General features: G+C 40.9%; 1 protein-coding gene across 1 annotated transcript; it reads left to right on the top strand.

Moving 5' to 3' along the window:
• The first annotated feature begins 1,209 nt into the window (after positions 1–1,209).
• Positions 1,210–18,349, top strand: LOC139299760 (zinc finger CCCH domain-containing protein 7B-like). Its single transcript, XM_070922656.1, has 23 exons — positions 1,210–1,372; positions 1,665–1,732; positions 1,860–1,896; positions 3,240–3,437; positions 4,847–5,005; positions 5,620–5,700; positions 6,120–6,179; positions 6,385–6,439; positions 6,588–6,760; positions 7,912–8,500; positions 9,147–9,208; positions 9,293–9,380; positions 9,476–9,637; positions 12,574–12,788; positions 13,697–13,797; positions 13,927–14,108; positions 14,516–14,601; positions 15,005–15,171; positions 15,499–15,604; positions 15,872–15,980; positions 16,738–16,874; positions 17,022–17,191; positions 17,570–18,349. The coding sequence occupies exons 2-23, from the start codon at positions 1,674–1,676 to the stop codon at positions 17,748–17,750; spliced, it is 3,177 nt and encodes a 1,058-aa protein (XP_070778757.1). The 5' UTR covers positions 1,210–1,372; positions 1,665–1,673; the 3' UTR covers positions 17,751–18,349.
• The last annotated feature ends 568 nt before the right edge of the window (positions 18,350–18,917 follow it).

The following is an 18,917-nucleotide window of genomic DNA, read 5'->3' as shown; positions in this document are numbered from 1 at the left end:
TGTAGTTCAATTAGACTACAACGGTGCGTTCATGTGCTTCTCCAAGGCACTTCTCTCCAAAACTTCTACGTCCAGTCCTTGGAAAATACTGAATGCAACATTGTCTCGTCCTGGGAAAAAAGAATAATATGGACCTTGTAATAATTGATTCGTTGTTTGTTTTATTCTATAACTTTATTCCTCTTGGAAATATTTCATACGGAGCCCCCTAAGGGTTAAGGGTTTTTTGCTTTACCGTTTCGCATTCCTTCTGATTCATATAGAAAAGCTGAGCTGTATTATGATGTAGTATTATGTACTATGCAGTTGAGACAGGCTGTACAGTAGCTGTGATTATGACTATAGCCATAGGATGACAACGCTTTGGCTCTTGCCATGGCTGTTTTGGTTGTTATGATTATGGCTGTGACACATTAGTTTATTTGGGTGTAACTAACACTGTATCTTGTTAATGTTCTTGGCTAATGGTAATGGAAAGGACCAGTCACAGTACAGCTACCATAGCCATATCCAGATCATCATAGATTTAACCACAAATGCCGCCGTAGTCCGAGCAATAAACACATTCACAGCCACAGCTTCAACCACCACAGCCAGGCAGAGCAGCTTCAGCTGAGCTCACAGCCAGTGACTGTATAGGCCTACTGTCGGAGCTCTGCTTTTTAAAAGGAGTAATGAGCAATAACTGCAGAATGTAAAGAGTCACACCATCTCTCCTTTCTGTAGTCTATGCAGAGCGTTTCCCTAAACTGGCAGAGTATTATTGCTGGACTGTTATCAGGGAGAAAGCAAATTTATTGCGAGGGAACCCAACACTTAATGCAGGGAACGCAAAACTTATTGCCAGGGAACGCAAACGCAAAAGTATTCCTCAAAAATATTCTCGTTGTGATTCTTAAGGGGCTCCATAATTATAATGTGTCACAGCCATAATCATAACGACCAAAGCGGCCATGGCTACAGCCGCACTCACAGCGACAGCCAAAGCTGTCAGCCTATGGCTTTAACAGCTACTCAAGTGACATAGAAAACACAGGGATGTAATAGTAACCGCCCCAATCCAGAAGGTGGCGGTAATGCGCCTGAAGGTTGTTCGCCAACCGCCATTAAACAACAACAAACAAAGAAGAATATTTGCAGCTGGCTCGTGGATGGGGATGGACTGGGCTGCTGCCCGGAATCGAAACTTAACCAGATACGAGGAATTCAGACACGAAGCCTCAGCGGGTGTCTTCCTCCTCGGCTCGCTGTCTGTCAGCGTTGGCACGACTTCTCATCTGCCGAAACTTTTCCCGTCTTTTCCCCACCTCGGATACGGAATGACACGCTTTTAAACTTTGCTGCGGCTCAATGAACTTCCTCACTTCATCAGGTAGGAGTGTCTGAAGTTGGCCCAGTCGCGCCATGACAGCCAGGGAAACACGCAGGGTCAGGGCAGGGTCTGCATGCAGGATGTTTGTGCGAATAAATCACCTGGAATGAACATGGACACAGGCTCAGCGAGTGTCTCTGCACGGTGCGACTGTCTAAGAGCTGTCTGTTTCCTGCTGTCTACTCTAGAAGGAAGTGGGCGTACACCAGCCTCATATCGCAGGCACGAACAACATATTATCAACCAGTATTTGCCACTAATCCACTTGTCTGTTTGTCCCCCCCCCCCCCAGTGAACAAGCATGGACCCCGCCAGACAGAAGCGCAAGGAGGACATATGCAAATCTCTGACATTTATACAGTGAGACTTGTTTTGTTTTTTTATTTGAGGGCGGCCTGGCAGAAAGTGAAACTTACCCATGATTCATATCGTTATTAAATATGGTGTGGCCATACTTATCTAAGCAAGTTTACATTTTGTGTTCTAGGTCTTCCCTGGCTTATCCAGAGCCGGAGGGCTACCAGGTACCAGCTGTTATTACTAACACAATGTTATGTCTGTCTCTTCACTCTTGCACTGTTGGTTTCTGTTTCTCCCTGGAGCTCCTTAGTCTTTTCTTTCCTGTCATCTTTCTGTTCATTCCTGGCTGCATGTTAAATCAGTCTTCTTTCACGTATTCGCCCCATTCTCTTCTTGGAGGCTGTGTTTTTACTGCCACTACTGGGTATTAAAGGATAGCGAGTTACTGGTCGCTGTAATCCTTCCTCCTGTCCATACAGGCCCCAAAGTGATCCCTTCGTAAGGTGACTCCAGTGTTAGAAAAGGGGGACACAATCCATGTCCTACTTCTGTGCAACATTTGAATTTAAAGTTCAGCAAAAAGTAATGTACATTGTGTTTTGAATGGACATTTATTGTCAACAACAGGACGAATCCAGCTGACTTTTCCTCCAGCGCCACCATAAGGTTGATATTATTGGTTCTTGGTAACATTTTTTTGACAATTACTTGATGGATTGGCACCAGTGTTTGTACAGACATTCATGGTTCCTAGAAGATGTACCCTAATGGCTTTCGTGATCCACTGACCTTTCCTGTGGTGCCAATATTCTTCGTTTTTGTGAAACATTTTGGATAGATTAATTTTGTAACCTCCTCAGGATGAATTGTAATCACTTTGGTGATCCCATAACTTTTAATCTAGCACCATCATCAGGTCCAAATTTGAATTAGTCCAGTGCTTTGGTTTAAGAGTAAACTTTGCTGAACTAATGATATTCCCATCAGCCTCAGCTGTACAGGTTCTGTTGTAACTCAGACTGCTGGGGCTTCATATTACCTCTTACATTGGCGTTATGGTGCAAAGGGAGCACTTCAGGGTCAGTATGAACAGGACAAATGTTTACAGCGACCAGTATCTTTCATTATTAAGACCTAAAATATCTGAACGTGTCCTTAGAGGGCTACAACTAAATCCATCAGACAACTTTAGTTTTTCGTAATTTTGGAGTGGTGTTGGATGTACACAACTGGGCAGACTGGTGAATAGTGAAGTCTCTGACCTTTTATTTCACTGCACTGTGATTTGTTGAACATTTTGTCTACATCCTGTCATGATTTGCTCAAACATTTCAAATCAGAGTCAAAGTTTCTTGATGCCTGTTTAAATCCTAAAAAATTAATTCCCATCATGGCATAGTGCTTACTGTCCATGCACATACAGTATGTACTGTGACCATGCCCCACCATTCATAACACTTGAAAAAACATGCCAGGGTTGGGCTGCACAGGACAGGTATGGAAGATATATAAGGTTTTGGAACATACCGCCAGCATCTTACTCCCTTCTTTCTTTTCCTGCTTCCAGGACTTTCTGACCCAGTTAGTGTGCAACCTGCTCGACGAGGGTAACGCCTTGTTCAAGGACGGAGACTGGGAGCAGGCGGTGAGAGAGTTCAGTGAAGCCTTGAATGTCTCGTGCTATGCTGCAGCAGAGGACCTCCACATCCCCGACGTTTTGCTGGAGAGCCTGTATGTCAACCGGGCTGCTGCCCACCACAGCATGGTGAGATACATTTGGTCCCGTGTGCTTCTGAGACGGCACGTCTATCCGCAAATTTGCAACAGATTGTTTCAGTGAGCATCAGTGCAGCTCTCACAGACACTTGAGAAGATGCAGACAGCTGTTTGGAAAAATGCATGCCTCCGTGTAAATAAAACTACTAAGGCTTGCGACAAGCGGTTCTCCACACCCAAACCTGATCTTTGCTTGAGTCAGTCAGTTGTGGAGCTAGACAAAAGTGGATCAACCCGTATTAATTGATTACTGGTATGATAATATCCAGTAACAAGCCAGTGTCATTTTGTGTAGGCCTGTTTTACTGCTTTTCATTCATCACTGAGGTAAACCAACCTTTAACAGCATGATGAAACAATAACAACTGATAGTTCTCATGTTAAAAGTGAGCCAGGATAATGAATCATAGCAAGATAATCCTTTTGTAAAGAAGACAATTGCATATTCCATCCACAGTTAAATTACATTTCCCTCTTGAGGTCAACAACAACTATTGGATAGATTGCCATGAACGTTTGTACAGACTGTCATGATCCCCAGAGGATGAATCCTAATGACTTTGGTGATGCCTTGACTTTTACTCCAGCGCCACCATGATGTTGACATTTGTGGTTCAGAGTGAAATGTCAGCTTTTGGATGGATTGCCTTGAAATTTGGTCCCCCTTAGGAAGAATTATTATAACTCTAGTAATCCCTTAATTTTTCCTCCAGTACCATCATCGGGTCAACATTTCAATTTGTCCAGAACTAATGACACTCCCATTGTCCTCTGCTGCACTTTGTGTTTAGTGCTAATTACCAAAAGATAGCATCCTTACATGTTAAACTAAAATGGTGAAGTGGTAAATATTATACCTCTTATACATCACCTTTAGCAGGTATAATGCTTCCAATGACAATGACAATGCTAACAACATGTAAGCTTGTAATATCAATATCTAGTCATTTTCAGACTGTCCTATCAATAGTGATCGTCCCACAGTTCTAGTTAAGGGTTAATGTGGTTATCAAGAGGTCAATGGCGTACACGTGTCCTTGATCATCCAGCCAAGCCCATTGTTGACCGACAGTCAACACAGATACATCCATAAACAAAAAACAACATTTTGGTGATGTCTGCTTTAGTAAAAAGGTTACTTATGTTGAAGATAGAAATGTAATGCTTTCTGTCCTCATCAGCCCTCACACCTGATCTATGAAGCTGCTTCTAAAAACACTACCGATCTGATTCACTGCCCTAATAGAATTTGACCATCACTAGATTACTTAGATGTGTTTATCATCAGTACCAGGCCGCTGAGCTTAAACCTACATATCATTCTTACTTCACTTCCATGCTCCTCATTCGAACTCTTTTCACCACGGCCTTTGCTTTCATCAGTCATGTCTTCCACAGGGGGAATATGATCGAGGCGTGAAGGACTGCGACAGAGCTCTGAAAGTGTGTGAAGAAAGCCGCAGGGCCCTGTACAGGAAGGCACTTTGTTTGAAGGAGCTTGGGAAGTACAGGGAGGCCTACGACTGCACCACGGACTGTCTGCTCATCACTCGTTTGGTAAAAGAATGAGAGAGTTGATGGTAATAGGTCTAAGAAGATGCTGTCAGCTTGGCATTGTTTTTCGGTCGGTCCACCACTTTCGCCCAGACTGAAATATATAACAACTACTGGATGGATGGATATTCATGTTCCTTTCAGGATGAATCCTGATCCCAATCCTGAATTTAGTGACCCCCTGACTTTTATCTGGCCTCACCAGCAGGTCATATATTTGTTTTGTGTTGAAACACCCACAAAACTAATTACGATCCCATCAGCCTCAGCTGTACTAATTTCTGTGTGTTTCGTGCTAATTGGCAAATGCTGTAGTCTTGTTTCCTAACCTGTCAGCCACATCTCACAGCATTAATAGCGGATGAAGTTTACTCAGTTGTCAGGAAAATATCAAAACATAATCTCCATTAATATTTTTTCTTTCCAAAACCAAAAAGATGGAGTGGATTGTAGAAATGCTACAATTTTGAGGTGTGTCTTTTTAGCATTGGTTACATAAACAGTGAACACAAGACAGTTCCAAGATGGTAATAAAAGTTACAGTACATGGTAAATGTCACAGACTTGTAGCTTGAGCAATGGATTAATTTGTTTTTTGTCTGTTTAACTCTTGACAGGACAAACAGGTGAATGAGCTCGCACAGGAGCTGGCCATCCATCTGGGACTAAAAAATCGGAAACCCTATGTTAGCACAAAGGTTGGTAAAACGATTATTGTTAAGATTATGTTTTGAAAGTATTTTCTCAGTCTTCAGCTTCAGGTCAGATAGGATGCAGTCTAGGGTGTGCTTGGATAAAAACTTAAATCACAGTGTAAGTCCTTTTATATTGTTATATTATCCACATATACATCATGATTTATAGTAACATTTATTTGGATACCACAACCAGTTTTGCTTATCCAGTGAATTAAATATCTTTATAAATCAAGTGGTTTTATCACAGTGATGCCAAAATCTGGAAAATTAAATATGCAATGCAAGGGGCTAGTAGCATCTGGAGATATTACAGACATGGCTACCACAGTATATATCATTGACATGGTGCAGATTTGTCCTTATTTGGTCCTCAGTTTGCTGTGTCTCTCTTATCCAGTCTGTTAACTTGTCTTTCCTAGGAAGACGCACGTATCACGAGAGGTGTCGCAAATGGAAACATGACTGCTGAAACCGTCAAGGCAAGTTCCATATTATTTCTAACATTTACCACCATACATTGAAAAAAAAAAAAAAGACGATGATTTAGTGTCACAGTATCGGTGATGATGCATGTTTTCCTGTATTTTTGTTGAGCCTTTACCTATCCTCTCAGATACACTCACATCCTCTTCTCTGATGTTTATTTTGTTTGTGCTTGATTCTTTTTTTCCTTCTCACTTCCAGGTGTCTGATACTAATTTAGGAAATGGTACGAATCTTCTGAGGGGCCTTGCACCAGGTGTGGATTCTTGACTTTCACTTGATTTGAATTGTGTTGCAATAACAATACAGGCAACACATGTGTTTTCATGATTAGGTTCTTGAAATGTAGTTATAAAATCAATTACAAGTAAGATCTGAACACATTCCCTCCTGCTTCTGTTCAGTCAGCTTTCCCAGCATGCCTCAGTCCTCCATACCCTCCATGACTCCCAGCTGCCACCAACCTGCTGTCTTCTCAGTAGTCGACACAGTGGACACCTTGGAGGACTCCGAGCTGATGGGCGAGGACTTAGACAGCCTGCTCGACTGCTTCCCTAATGAGCAGGAGCCAGCTGAGGTAATGTCTGTGTTTGTGCTGAGATTTAACTTCTGTCTGTTAATGGAATGAAGGTTATAGAGGAGCTGGAAGAGCATGTAATAATAGATTCATATTGTCCAAGCTTTTAACAAATTGCTTTGTCATTCATTTAAGTCCAGTAAAATCAACTTTTCACAGTTGAATCCTTGGATAGCTAGAAGACATTCATTCTTTTAAAATTAAGTTATTATTACGTGGTGATCCAGTTGAAATGAGGACTTTGAAGTGTTCTCTGAGTGGGAAGCTCCAGTATCTGATATTTTGAGATACGCCTGCTCTGCCAAACAGCACAAGCTTTGCGAGTGATTGAATTGATTGAGTGTCCAGAAGGAAAGTAAACAGAAGAGGTCAGACTCTAAAAAGTAGAACAAGGTTGTAAATGTCCCCTTAATGTCCCCCCACTTGTGGGCAGCTGAATAAGCTGTCCTAACAATATTGTCATTTGGTTGATATGCTGACATGTTGGTAAACAGTTGCCTATTTACGCACCCAACAGAAAAAGAGCAACATTAGCATTAAGTTGGAGTCGGGTTTATGTCCACTTGATGAAATATTCAGTCTCTTTTCAGCTGTATGTTGGTCTCCACCAACTCCTGAGGGAAATATCTGGCTCTTAAGCAGCTAGATGTTCACTTTCTTCACCAGCTAGCTGCTAACATTGTCTGTTTGCCATTGGTGCTAGTAAAATAGTGTACAGCGGGTTTATCAGGGCTTTTCCACTGGAACAGCTGACTGAAACAATACTGATGGGAGGTTGCAAAACAAAACAAGAAGCTCTGCAGAGCTGAGGGAAACTGCAGAGTCAGGTGATAGTCCTCTGTGGGGTCATCACTACGAGTATCCCCTTTCAGATTACAGTTAGTCATTTGATCCATTGTTTATGTTGAAATATTGATTCGTGCAGCTTGGTATGGTTGTAAATATGGGCGATTTGTCATAAATCAACATTTTTATGTAATGGTAGATTCTCATATTAAGTTAATTGTTTTAGTGAAAAAAAAATCTTGTTGATACTTCCCAGCTATTGTCAGCCAGCATCCATCAAAACCTTCATATCTAATCATTGAAGTGAGGCATTGAGGCACTTTGTTTTTAGTTTTTTCATTGTTCATTCTGTCTCTGTTTTCCAGACCGACACTCAGGCAGCATTCTCAGTCCCCACTAGGACATCCACTCACACACACACAGTTCCTTTTGTCCTGCCCGACCCGACACCCCAGCTACCCCCGGCCTTCTTCAGCTCGGCTGTCACCCAACTCAACTCCCTGGACTCCTTTTCAGGTGGTGGACGCAGCACCACGAGTGCGACACTGGATGCCCTAGACGACCTCTCGACCTCTGGAATTGGCGACGCAGGCGCTCGAAACTTAGCACCAGCCTCTGTGGTGCTGGATGATCTGGATAGCCTTGATTCCCTGGATGAATTCTTGGATACGACTCCAAGTGCTGCTGCTACTGAGAATGAGTCCAAAACAGAACTAGGCGCAGGGGAAAAGTCCCTTGATGATTTGCTTGATGAACTAGATCCCCTGGAGACTGTCTCTGATCCAGGTGGTCAGCGTAGTGTTGTCCCTAAACTTGGTGTGAAAGCTGTGGACCAGGTCGACTCCCTTGATGCCCTGGACTTGTTTCCCTCAGTGGAAGGTGTTGGGGCAGCTTTGCCAGCAATCTCCTTTGGGGGATCAGGCCTGGACTCGCTCTCCGATTTCAGCTCAACCGGTAATTATGTATATAATTGGTGACTTATTATATTATTGGTACAGCAGGAAACCTGTTCTTTTAGATGTCATAGCAGCTAATAGATGCATGAATTAACTGGATGGCTTTGTCCCACCTTTTCGCCCACCTGATTCCCAACCTTTTTGCCTTGTGGCCTCTTCAAGTGCAGCAATGTCTACATATTTGGGACCCCTCTTCAGTTGTGAGCAGATCAAGAGTGATGTTTTCTGGTTGTTGCGCTGTTTCATTTGAAGGACTTCTAGAGCCCTGAAGAAGTGGAAGTATGCAGTATTTTACAAGAAAAATGCAGAAAAAAACTTTTTCTTCATCATCCCTTTACTCATGGGATGATCACTTAGATTTTTAGGGGAACCCCAGAATGGGGACAACTGATCTACAAATCTGTTATCCATGAATGTATGCCATGTTACATATAACTTAGTATATATATACTGTATATATGTATGTGTATATGTATATGATACATGTACAATGGAGCATGAGAATAAACAAAATACAATAAAAGCAGACACCAGATTGGAATTTCCAGCAACTTTTTTCAAAGACCATTTACGTGTACATGTTTTAGCCCATTTACTACAAAATATACAAAATTTGTCATTTATTTTCTCTCATTGCTCCTCAGGTATCACAGGCTCTCACAGTGCTGCGGCTCCAGTAATGCGATCTCCAAAGAATAACTACAAAGTAAGGCTCGTGTTTCCTGCTCTGTTTCTGTCTGTTTTGTTAGCATTAACTGAAATCTTACCTCTTCTTACTGTGGCAACAAAGGAGACGAATAACCAAGCGCTGGTCTCGAACCCCCTGTCCTCCACCCACGAGTTCCTGCAGGCCTGCTCTGTCTGTTTCCCTCGGAAAGGTACGTTAGTCTCAAACTAATGTACACATTCAAAAACAGAACATCCCCTCTTACTTTTTTGTTCTGTTGAATATCTTCAATTATTTCCTTTTCAGGTCAAGGGATATATACTTTTGTCCACAAGCCAGACCTGGTCCACAGCTGTAAGGGAGACATTCTGTTATGTAGACGAAAAGCAAGTCATCCTTCAGAGTGGACCAGAGTGCGACCACTTCCTACCTGGACTTCCTTCAGTGGGCCGTTTGTACTTTGCAGGGGTAAGGACCTCAAAATCAGATGGATGATTGGTATCAGGATCTCTTCTGGTGCATTGTTTGCTGGTATTGAAGAGGTTTTTAGATGTTATAACCGATACCCCCACCCAACGCGGATACTACACTGAGTGACGGCTGTTCTACGACCTAATCTTTAGGTTTTCGAATGGACTCCCAAAATCTACACGCAAGACCATCTTAGCCTGCTTAGGAAGCCTAATTACGTTCCCGGAATACCACGTCTCTAGGGCCTATATAGTTGACTATGTGCCGACGACCGGATATTAGCAGGAATATCTGTGTGTGGTAGGTGTTTGGAGATTGGTGATACCCCAGTAAGGGGAGGTCAATACAGGGGGATGTCCACAGTGAAGGGTGGCAGACACTCACCTGGTTTTACACTGGGCCTGCCTCGAAGGCCCTAACCCTAATTTATAATTTAGGAAATCCTTCCCTGTGTCCCAAGTATTCAGAAAACTTTAACCTCAACACCAAATATAATACAACAGCAGCAAAACATCAGACAACCGAGCTGAACCTATTCAACATGTCCTTCCATGTTGTACATTGCAATATAAACACAGCAGCTTTCATCAAAATTCACCAGTCAAGGTCAAATTATTATCTACTGTCAGCATATCTCAAGGAGAGTAGTCTTCTTACCTGAGGGTGGCTACTTAGATGATCTCAGAGAGGAGCAGCACAGGAGTGTACAAAATACAACCCAGTTTTATTAGAGTTTTATCAAAAGAGTAAATGGATACAAAATGTTCAAAAAGAAGAAAATATAACAACCAAGTAACAAAGTCTCACAAACAACCAAGGCAAGAGTCCAAGCAGTCAGTCAGTCAGAGGTGGCAGGTCTGACCTGGTCCATTGTTCTGCTTTTCCTTTTATAACCTTTGCCCCCTGTTCTTGGAGGTCAGAGGTCCATAAAAGGTCCTTTTCTAAGAAAACATCTTAGCTATTGAATAGCAACACAATGAGAACATAAAACACATTTTCCATATGCTTCAACTTCCTTGCTTAGCGAGGGGCGACCATGCTTTTGTGGTTTCCCACTGCGTAGGGTGTCCAGCAGAAACCACAGGCATGTAGCTGTACCTTCAGTTGTCATTTTAGCAGAATTTATACAGGCATAACGTCTGGGCCTGTATTTGGGGAACAGGTCACCTCAAATACATCTTGACCTTAACTGTTGAACTTAGTTTGAACTGTTAAACTGAATTTGAACTGTTACTTAGAAGAGAGAGGGGGGGGAGGGTATGACTCGGACACAACACAGGTAGATTGCTCAACAGTATTCATTGTTCATTGCTCGTTATTTTAGTTTGTGGTGGATTTTTTTCTCTTCGTCTTCTCTGTGGCTGGTCAATGCAGATTACTACAACTATTTTAAAATATTAATAAAATGAGTGAGGTACCACTACCCTCACTACGAGTGACAGGAAACAGCAAAGCACAGATTGAGGGTGGGTAAGTTCAATTCATGCAGGTTTGTTTGCATGTTATGGTGACCGCCATCTCTTATAGTTTATTCATTACTAACGTGAAAGCTCTCATCCCTCGAGATTTGGCTGGAGTCACTCCCTGCCCATAGGAACAATGGTGTTTGACCAGCACATGGTCTTTAAAGTGCACCTGCCAGAGCCTCCCACCCAGATCTCAGGCCTGTCACTTTGTTTCAATAATCAGATGGATAGCAGCTGAGACAGTGTCATGTCATGCTTACTACTCCCACTCCTGCATATATGATTATCTGCAGTATAATTCATTTGAGGTACAAAACCAGAAAGTTAATGAAATGCTAAAGCAGTTATTAGTGATGGAGACACATTCTTTTTGCCATCTTTCTTTCCTGCATGGTAATGTCCCACAATTCTTAAAAACACGTTTAAAATTCAATTTAAAAAAAAAAAAAAACTTGAAAGAATTATGTTTTCGGGCATTTTTGCCTTTATTGGATAGTGATGGCTGCAGAGAGAGACAGGAAAGGCAAGAGAGAGAGAGCGAGGGGGGATGACATGCAGGACGCCCCTGGATGTTTTATGGTGTTTGACAAACTAGGTCCTGTAACAGGCCTTTGGAATGCAAAGAGAGGAGGTCACATCTCAGGGTGTCACTCTTGACTTTAAGGTCACACATTTCTCGTTGTATTTTATGGTCTGACTAGACCGACTAATCTCGAGAGTTAATTGCAGAAGGGAGAACTTCCCACTAGTTCTGTGTGCTCTGCATATAGGGCTGGGTATCGTTTGAATCTTATAGTAGCTATTACAATATCCAAGTTTCAGTGCGCTATACAACAGATTTTTTTCATTCTGTCGGTCGGTCAGAGCTGTTAGCGTGGCTGAAGACTCTGAAAACAAGACTTAAGTTCTCAGATGTTAGTAGTCGTACACGAATGCTAACTAAATACAATACAGTCAAAATTATAATTAAATCAGGAATTATCTGCTCAAAGAACAAGTAAACAAGATTAAGAATATGACCAGAAGCCAACTTTTGGTACTTGACAGTATTTGAAACTATTGTTTTCGGCTGGGAGCAATCATTTTTTGAGCTTTGATACCCAGTCCTATCTGCACAATGACGAGGCGTTTCACTGCACATTTTACACCATGACGATCCTTTCTACAACCAAAGATACAGTTTCATCATGCTTTGCGGTTGTGTCATGGAAGGCAGTTTGGATGTACAAGCATCAGGCATGCTTGATACGACTTTGCAGTTTTGGGGAACCCCATGTTTACATTCTCCCCACAACTCTCTGCCATTTTGATTGGTCAGAAACAGTTGAACGTGAAGGAACTGTTGATGACAAATCATGCCAGTCACTTGCTAACTATTGAAATTCAAACAGCTGTACAGTCTAAGAGGGAAGTTGTAATGAGTGTTTAACCTGACAGAATGAGTTCTGTATTTTCTTACTTGTCCAGAGCTGCTGAACTCTGGGGATGCGGGCCAGTGTAAGTATGGCGAGAAATGCAATTTTGCCTACAACCAGCTGGAGATCGACGTTTGGACAGTGGAGAGGAAGGGTACGCTGGACAGAAACCTGCTGTTTGAAACAGCAGCCGTCAAATTGGACCCTGTGAACAGCATCATACGCCTTCTACAGGAAAACAAGGGCATGTACATGTTCCTCTGTCAGGTTAGTGTGCTTAAACACTTTATATGTAATTATTATTATTTTACAAACGTGGTTTCAAATCTCTGATTTTAAGTCGAGTCATGTCTGTTTTGCTTATTTTTACTATTAAACAATATATATTATTTTGTTACTCTCTTTTAAGTTCTATTATTAATTGATTATGGATTTGTTTTATAGTTGTTGATGTTTACTATGTTCTGATATATGTATATTGCTATTCTTTTGTAGCCTGCAATATTTTTCGGAAATCTGTATTTTTTGTTAATGTACTCAGATCTCCCTTAAATTATGTAGGGCAAAAATGTACACTTATTCAACAATAAAGAAATAAGATTTATTTTTAGATTAAAAAGTATACTTCTGTATACTTAACTGTTTGTTTTTGTATGAGAATGAGGTACACATAAATAATATTATAATATTTAGAAGTGTAAAAAACACCCCACATTATTATTAAAAACATTCTTAGTAGTAGTATTTATTTATGTCCCAATTATTTATGTACTTATATATTTCTACATTTATTATTTGGTGTGTTTATTAAAATGCTGATTAGATTTATTTATGTATTTAACTCAAAATCCAGTCCCAGTTGGATTGAATATGAAAAACACTGGACACCTTAGAAATACTAGCAGCCAGAGTTTGTTCTGTCCTTGAAGGATGTATGTTACACTTCACTATACACTACTGTGTCTATGGTTTTAATCTTTAATCATACTCCTGTCTGTCTCTTGAGCATTTACACAACATTATTTTGTATCATAATAGGTTTATTCATTAATAGTAATTTAAGACAATCATCCTCTTAATCTCCAAATGTGTCTTTCTTTGTTCCTTTCCTTCCTGTTATTTGTCTCTTTCTGGTTTTGTTTCTCCTCCTTTTATTTTTGTCTTTCTGTCTCTAGGAATGCTATGACAGTAAACCTAGAATCATCAGTAAACGCTGCAAAGACAATCACACCATCTGCTCTAACGTGGATGCTCGCCACACCTTCGATGCCAATAAGTGAGCTTGTTTACAACATATGTGTTGCTCACCCTCTGGTCCTTGCTTTACTCACGTGCTGAACTCTTTAACTCTCATGTCTTTCTCTCTATCTAACACACTTTTTATTTCTCCCTCTGTGCCCGTCAGGTGCTTGGCATTTGTGGTGAGGACCCATAGTGTGAACTACGGAAAGGTCCGCCCGCTGAGTGTCCTGTGCCACTTGGATTTGTGCCGGCAAGCCATCCGGTACGGCTGCCAGAGAGAGGACAGCTGCCTTTATGCCCACTCCGTCATAGAGCTCAAAACCTGGAGGGTGCAGCGAGACACAGGTGCAGTCTATCAGACAAATGCAGTGGAAATAGTAGGAACAAGAGCGTTTTCATTTGTTCACTTAAATAAAAATATTAAAATGCTGAAGAGGTGTAAGCTTCAGATGACGTTGAAATGGCAAAATGTGAATTTTTTATTTTAAAGCTGCACTAATCAATATTTTTACATTAACAACAGGTGAAATGACTGTGTAACGTGAAATGGGTGGCTCGTAGTGACGAATCAACAAATAATGGCCGAAAATGAATGCTTTAAGTTATTAAATCCAAAGAGATTCAATGCTTTAAAATTACAGTTGTCTAGGCAGTGTAGGAGTATTCCCCTTCAATATTCTGAGTAGCTTGTAGTCTTTCTCTTAAAATGAGTGGCGACTTTATTTCCTGGTTATCTGTGTTTCTGTTTTCAGGTATCAGCCCTGATGAGATTGTGAAAGTATCCAAAAAGTATATTGACAAGCAGGAGCAAATCTCAAGCAAACAGAAAGGAAATAGAGTAAGAAAACCTTTTTTTTTTATCATTTTTATTGAAACAACACAATGTTTCTCGGGATATAGACCGGCCAGTTTGTTGATGGTCAACTTGTCCAGCATCCTCTCTTTGTTCTTATTTTTATAAATGTAATGAACCCACATGTTGAAGCAGTGACACCACCTCACTGCTGGCCTTGTCATGTCTTTTGATTGATTGTTTCACTTCTTTGTAATTTACAGAGCTTTTGGTGTAAGAACTGTCATATTTATCATAAATACTACGCTTGAAGCAACCTGATTGTACATAAAAATCTTCAACCTAGTTTTTTTAAAATTGGTAATCTTTGACATTATGTTGTAGTTGATTTTGGCAGATGAAAGTTAGATGACTGTCACCTTTATCTTTGTCATTGTTTAATTTTAAGCAGTTGTCTTCTGGAGTTGGTGGGAACAAACCAAGAGGAGGAGCAGGAGGAGGTGGGAAGAGTCCGAACATGAAGATGAAGTTTGCTTGTGGTCAGTGCTGGCGGGACGGCCTGATCAGTGAACCAGACAAAGGCCTCAAGTACTGCACTGCCAAGGCCAGGCACGCGTGAGTAAAAATAATATATTTGTACTGTTCCTATAAGTCTGGAAAATGATGGAAAATGTATTTGATAATGTGTTTCTTAAATTACAGAGGTTATCTATAAACATAGGCATGTCCTATTATCAGGGATCCTATTAAATATCAGCCAGAGATTTTCAAACCTGCCTGAAAAAAGATATTTTAAATTACATGTTAAATGTTGTCCAGATATAAAACTGGTAGATCACAGCCCAAATTATCCATCTATCTTCTGCCCCATATCCGGGTCAGGGTCTGACGGCTGTCTCATTGTCAGCCTCTGTCCTCTTCTTCTTGTGTCGTCATCTTCAGGTGGACTAAAGAGAGATGGGCGCTGCTGGTCAAGTCCTTGGAGAGAAGTAAATGGGTTCAGGTCCGACCGCTGCCACATGCCAAGAACTTCCCTGTGTATTATGATGTAGGTGTGCTTCCTCTGCTCTTATGTACTTTAGTACAAGTAGTTTCACCCAGGTGCTCTGATTCATCACGGACATGCCCACATTGATGAGCAACGGTCTTCCCCAATCTCTCTTGCATTTCTTGTCTTTTATATTTTTCTGTGTTTTCTATATTTGGCACTTTAAAGATAAAATGTGTAAGTTTGCCTGTTGGTGCTGTTTCTGGTGTCTGTTGAAAGTGTGTTCTGCACATTGTGATCTGTGTTTAACACATTTTCTCCTGGCAGATATGTACCCAGATCTTGGAGAAAAGGAAATGTAACTATACTGGGAAATGCACCTTTGCTCACAGCCAAGAGGAGAAGGAGATGTGGATGTATATGAAGAATAATGACTGTGAGTTCTTAACACAACATAATGCTTTAAAAGAGCAATCCCCTGATCCCCCTTCGCATATGCAGTAGTTCTCCCCAAGACCTTTCATGTGTTAAATTGGTGGAGTTCCCCTTTTAAATCACTCTGCAATACAGTTTTCATAAAATAAGAGGTAGACAAAGTAACATGGAAAATCTACCTGACATAACAAAGCCGTTTGAAGAGTGACTCGTGTGTCTGGTCAGGCTGTACTTAGACACCGCGGTGCTTTGAGTTAAATGCTAATGTCAGCATGCTAAACATGTGGATGTTTAGCAGGTATGTTTACTATGTTCACCATCTTAGTTTCGTGTGTTAGCATGCTGACATTTGCTAATTAGAACAAGCTAGCTGAGGCTGATGGGAATGTCATTAGTTTTGCAGGTATTTGGTTATAAATCAAATTATGGGACAATATTTGACCTGATGATGGCGCTAGATAAATATCTATTCTCTGTCGAATATTAACTGCTATTGACCTGTGACTTAAAAGTGGTAACATATTTGTGACTTCAGTAAAAACACAGTCACAGAGAACCATCTCGTGGAGTATATTGTGATCATACATTATCACCTGCTGTTTCCCTCAGCTGGAGTAACATCTGGCTTCAGAAATCTATAGATGCAGAATCTCAGTCATATCACTTGAAGAGCAATGCGACCAATCGTTGTCTGATTTCGACTCAGTCTCTCACTGAACATCCTCAAAGTGATAACAGATTTGTATTTGTGCCTGTAGTGCGGGACATGCAGCAGATATATGACATGTGGCTGACATTAACCGCCCACAACCGCCAGGCAGACGGAGCCATGCTCACCCAGCCCGCCCCAGAAGAGAAATACATTGTCATGCCAACTGACTATGCTGAACCAATGGTGGGTATACATTTGTTTTTCAGTTCAGTAATGTCAAAGACCAAAAACAGCTGCACTGGCACCAAACTAAAACTTATACATGTTGTGTTTCCTGACTATACGTCTGTACGAAGAAGAAGATGATGATGTTTGCTTTTTCTATTTTAGAGTGGCTTCCACTGCCGTCTGTGTGGTAAGCACAGTAACAGTGTACGGCAGTGGCAGCAGCACATCTCCTCTGAGAAGCACAAGGACCGAGTGTTCAGCTGTGAGGGAGAAGACGAAGCTCTGACGTGGAACTACCGTTTCCCTGGCACATGCTTTCAACTCTGCCCCAAGTAAAACCTTTTCCTGGATCAGTTTGTGGATTCAGTCGGTGTAGTGAATAATTAACAGCTGAAAGTCACCTGCTCAGGGGTTCGGCATTATAGAGTTGTTGATTGCTGCTCTAATCAATATTTTTATATTCACAATAGGTCAGAAAACTTATGTGTAATGTAATAATAATGACAAACCCTCCACCATACGCTAACTGCCCTGCATCAAATGGCAGACAGGCAAAGTTAGCGTCTAGCTGGTGAAGCTTTTTAATGAAAACACACAACATAGTGGAGCATTTAGCAACTAAAGGTGTTAGTTATTTTGACATGAATTATGTCAAAAGATACAGTGAGCACTTTGTGATAATATACATAACATATGTTAATGTTTGACAGGTTGGATGGAGGCTGTCCTGACGGTGTGAGCTGTGACTACGCTCACAGCCCAGAGGAGCTGCAGGAGTGGACTGAGAGACGGGATTTCCTGCGACAGAAGCTGGCCAGAGCCAGGGAAGACAGGCTCATCATGCCTGATGAGTTTGACTTTGGGAAGTACAACTTTCTGCTCCAAGACTGACAAGGACTTTTGACTTTGTGAGCCACTTTTGTAACTGCCAAACTAGCCTTTAAAAAAATCAGCAGGTGACGTGAATTTACCAAATCATCACTTGAAATATGAGGCACGTGTATTTGCATTCCCAAACATGCCATATACTCTTAACTTTAAACTGGTAAATATTTTTATTTCTTCTAACAGTGTGTGGGTTAATTTCAGAGCTACTTGTATTGTCTGTTCAGCTTAAACATCAATAAAAAAAAAAAGTAGTCAGTGCTGTGAAAGTAAGGCTCATGTTGGTGCCACTCAGATACAAACACACACCATTCATCTCAGAATATTCATAAAAGGGTCATATTTGACCATACATGCAGCCTTTTGTGTGCTCTGACCAATGTGACAGTCACAACATTTTTTTTTCCTTTTCCCTTCTGTTTGAGCAGGGGGTATTGTGTTTTCAGTCCACAGTTCACAAAGAGAGAGAATATTCAAAGCCTTAACTGTGCATTATAATACTCTTATTGTCACAGTGTCAACGTTTGACACAAATAAAAATGATCATGTTCAGTTCTGATTTGTACTGGAGCAAAGACATATGTGTTTTTGATGGTATGATTTGACTTTGTGTATTTTTATGTGGAGCATGTGTGTATTATTCTGGTTCTTATTATTTTCATCATCAGAGAAGGTTGTTGCCAAAGTAAACCAAGTGGGAAGACCTGCTTCTCCAGTTAGACCTGTAAGAATACCTGATAAAGAATATACAGGACAGAAATAGTTTGCAAAAAGAGGAATGAATCAGATTCAGAAATACTTTATTGATACCCGGGGGGGAAATTGTACCAATTAAAACTCATTACAGTCTGTCAGGTAATATACTTGCTGTATATGTAAATGGTAAGAATATTTTTCGATGTTTTTGTATGAAAGTATGTTCTGTGCCATATATACTGTTTGGGAAAAGATAGAACTAGGTATTACATATATATTATAATAAGTATTAAGAAGAGGTAGAGGCAATAAAGACAAAAGACATCTTTAACAACAGTGATGACATAGGTATAAATACCCGATGATCAACCACTGTACTTAGGTACAGATATGAGGTACTTGTACTGTAGGCTGTAGGAGTATTTCCATTTAATGCCAATGGAAATATTGTTTATTGCTTTTTACTCAATTACACAT

Source organism: Enoplosus armatus, chromosome 17 (genome assembly GCF_043641665.1).
Source record: "Enoplosus armatus isolate fEnoArm2 chromosome 17, fEnoArm2.hap1, whole genome shotgun sequence".
NCBI lineage: Eukaryota > Metazoa > Chordata > Actinopteri > Centrarchiformes > Enoplosidae > Enoplosus > Enoplosus armatus.
The sequence above is the reverse complement of the archived record's forward strand: the minus strand, read 5'-3'. Positions and strand labels throughout refer to the sequence as shown.